The sequence below is a fragment of the Microtus ochrogaster genome, unplaced genomic scaffold (genome assembly GCF_000317375.1).
Source record: "Microtus ochrogaster isolate Prairie Vole_2 unplaced genomic scaffold, MicOch1.0 UNK3, whole genome shotgun sequence".
NCBI lineage: Eukaryota > Metazoa > Chordata > Mammalia > Rodentia > Cricetidae > Microtus > Microtus ochrogaster.
Window position 1 is genome coordinate 4,390,615 of NW_004949101.1, and position 2,407 is coordinate 4,393,021.

A 2,407-nucleotide genomic window follows, 5' to 3' on the forward strand; every position below is an offset into this window, starting at 1 on the left:
AGGGTTTCTCTGTAGCTTTGGAGCCTGTCCTGGAACTAGCTCTTGTAGACCAGGCTGGCCTCGAACTCACAGAGATCCACCTGCCTTTGCCTCCCAAGTGCTGGGATTAAAGGCATGCGCCACCACTGCCGGCTCTCCCCATTTTTTTAAAAAAATGTGGTGTGTTTTGGGGCTGGAAAGATGACAGCAGTTAAATGCTTTCTGATTTCAGAGGATCAGAGTTTGGCCCCCAGTGCCTCTGGCTGGCATCTCACAGCTGTCAGTAACTCCAGGTCCAAGGGATCTGATGGCCTCTTCTGGCCTATGCACACACTCACACAGACATATACTAATACAGATAAATAAAAAATTTAAAACAATCTTTAAAATGTGCACTTCCTTTTCATCAGACTGAGGCTTGAACCGATGTCATAGGAGTATCAACTGTGGACGAGTTGAGTCTGTAAGGAAGGAAGCCTGCTTAGAGCTATGATCACAGTACCTGTCCCTGCATTAGCATTTTCCAGGTCAGCCTTCAAACACGGCTCAACACAGGAACTTTCCAGGGAGCTTTGAGACTTTCAGCTCTGACAGGAATGGCTAAGGCATCCAGCTTTTTGGAGTGAGCAGCTACTGTATCCTCTGCCTTCTGGCATGAATCACCACTGTTGGACTACCCAGCCCTATAGTTTATGTCAACCTAGTAAATCTTTTTTATTTTCTTGGTTCACTTCTTCTAGTGAACCTAACTCACTTCTGTCTACATCTTACTTTGTCAGATTAAGTACAGCTGAGAGCTCATTTAGGACATCTTCTTTATGAATTTATATAGAACTCAGTAAGCTAGGGGCTGGTGGTAAAATTGTGGACTTAAAAGTGCAAAGCTTGACAGTAGGGCATATGCCCAGCACACACCAAGAGTTTGGTCCCAGCACCACAAAAAACATAAATAAAAAAACAATTTTCAGGCCCATGAAATTACCCCACAAATATGCATTTAAATAAAACCAAACAAAACCACTTTATTACTGATTTTTTCCTCTCCCAAGGAAATAATGACATTTATTTATCTTTCTCAATTCTAAGAACAGCCAATGATTATCTACCAAACACAGAAAAAAAAAAAAAAAGGATTATATCAGTGTTGCTCTTAGCTGAAAAATCCCACAACAATGTTTTTCTAGTATATGGCCTGCTGACTGACACCAGAAACAGATACTACACCCTAATAATGGTGACCACTGCTGGGCTTCACTGGTATGGGAAAGGCTCTGGCCCATGCTGTGGTGAGTGTGCTAGCTTTCTAGGCAGCCAGGCAGATGTGCTCTCTCTTTTCACACTCTGGTGGTTGGGACCCTCACCCCCTCCCTGAGAGCCCTAGGGGCATGCTTGGCACATAAAGCTTCACTGACTTCTGATCTCAATCCAAAGACTGGGCATCTTGCCAGGGACACAAAAAGATCTGCAAGTGAGTCCAGACGTCACCAAGGTGACCGTCAATCCTGTGTGCCCTCTTCTGGGTACGTAACAGAGGTAGTACAGCTGGTTCAGTGCTGACTTCTCACTAGCAATACGTCCCAACAAATTACATCTTCAGTTTGTGTCAATGTAACTCGCAGATTCGCCGAATGTTCCCAAGTCATATCCTGGCTTCTAGTCCGGCTTCAGAATACTCTGATTCTTTTGTTTTTCTGAATATTCTTCTAGTCGAAGAAGCCACTTGGCCCAATACTTGGAACAGAGCTCTTCATCCATGAAATGAGGGTGGGCAGGGGACCCGTCTTTATAGGCCACCACAATTAAGCCACACTGAACCTGGAAAGAAACACAGCACAGCTCCACTATCTCCTCTTGTTCCAGGGCGAACTGTCCAATGTTAAGCATCTACAGTAGTAGCTCCAAACCGAGGGCAGATGAGAGACTCAAGAATGGACTGTGCTCATTAAGCAAGAATGAGGGTGGGAAACAGCCCGAGAAGGGAAGTGCTCTGTAGATGAGAGAACCCTAAGGAACAGTCAGTAGTGTTATAAAGAGTGAATCCCGACACACACACACACATACACATGCACACACACACATGCATACACTCATGCTCACACGCACAAGCTTATCAAGCAGGAGCTAAGGTTCTGACCTGAAAACTGTAGTGGGCATCATGGTTTACAGCACCCATGTACGCCACGACCTGTAGTGGGTTGTCATACGTATTGTGAATAAAAGGCTTTGGTTTCTCTGATGTCTTCCAATCAATCAGACATAGCTTGCCTCTAAGGAGAATCCAGAGGAAATCTTTGTAAGTAACAGTTCAAATTGATTTTTTTTTTTTTTTTGGTTTTTTTCGAGACAGGGTTTCCCTGTGGCTTTGGAGCCTGTCCTGGAACTAGCTCTGTAGACCAGGCTGGTCTCGAACTCACAGAGATCCGCCTGC

General features: G+C 44.7%; 1 protein-coding gene across 2 annotated transcripts in view; it reads right to left on the reverse strand.

Annotated features, from left to right (window-relative positions):
* Nucleotides 1-1,003: 1,003 nt before the first annotated feature.
* Nucleotides 1,004-2,407, reverse strand: part of Mgme1 (mitochondrial genome maintenance exonuclease 1) — a 10,626-nt gene continuing 9,222 nt past the window's right edge. For both annotated transcript variants that reach the window (XM_005365514.3, XM_013353166.2), the window contains exons 4-5: nucleotides 2,114-2,246; nucleotides 1,004-1,794 (exon numbers count right to left, since the gene is read on the reverse strand). In XM_005365514.3, the coding sequence (XP_005365571.1) occupies nucleotides 1,633-1,794; nucleotides 2,114-2,246 (295 nt within the window). In that variant the 3' untranslated portion in view covers nucleotides 1,004-1,632. The remainder of the gene's footprint in view (nucleotides 1,795-2,113; nucleotides 2,247-2,407) is intronic.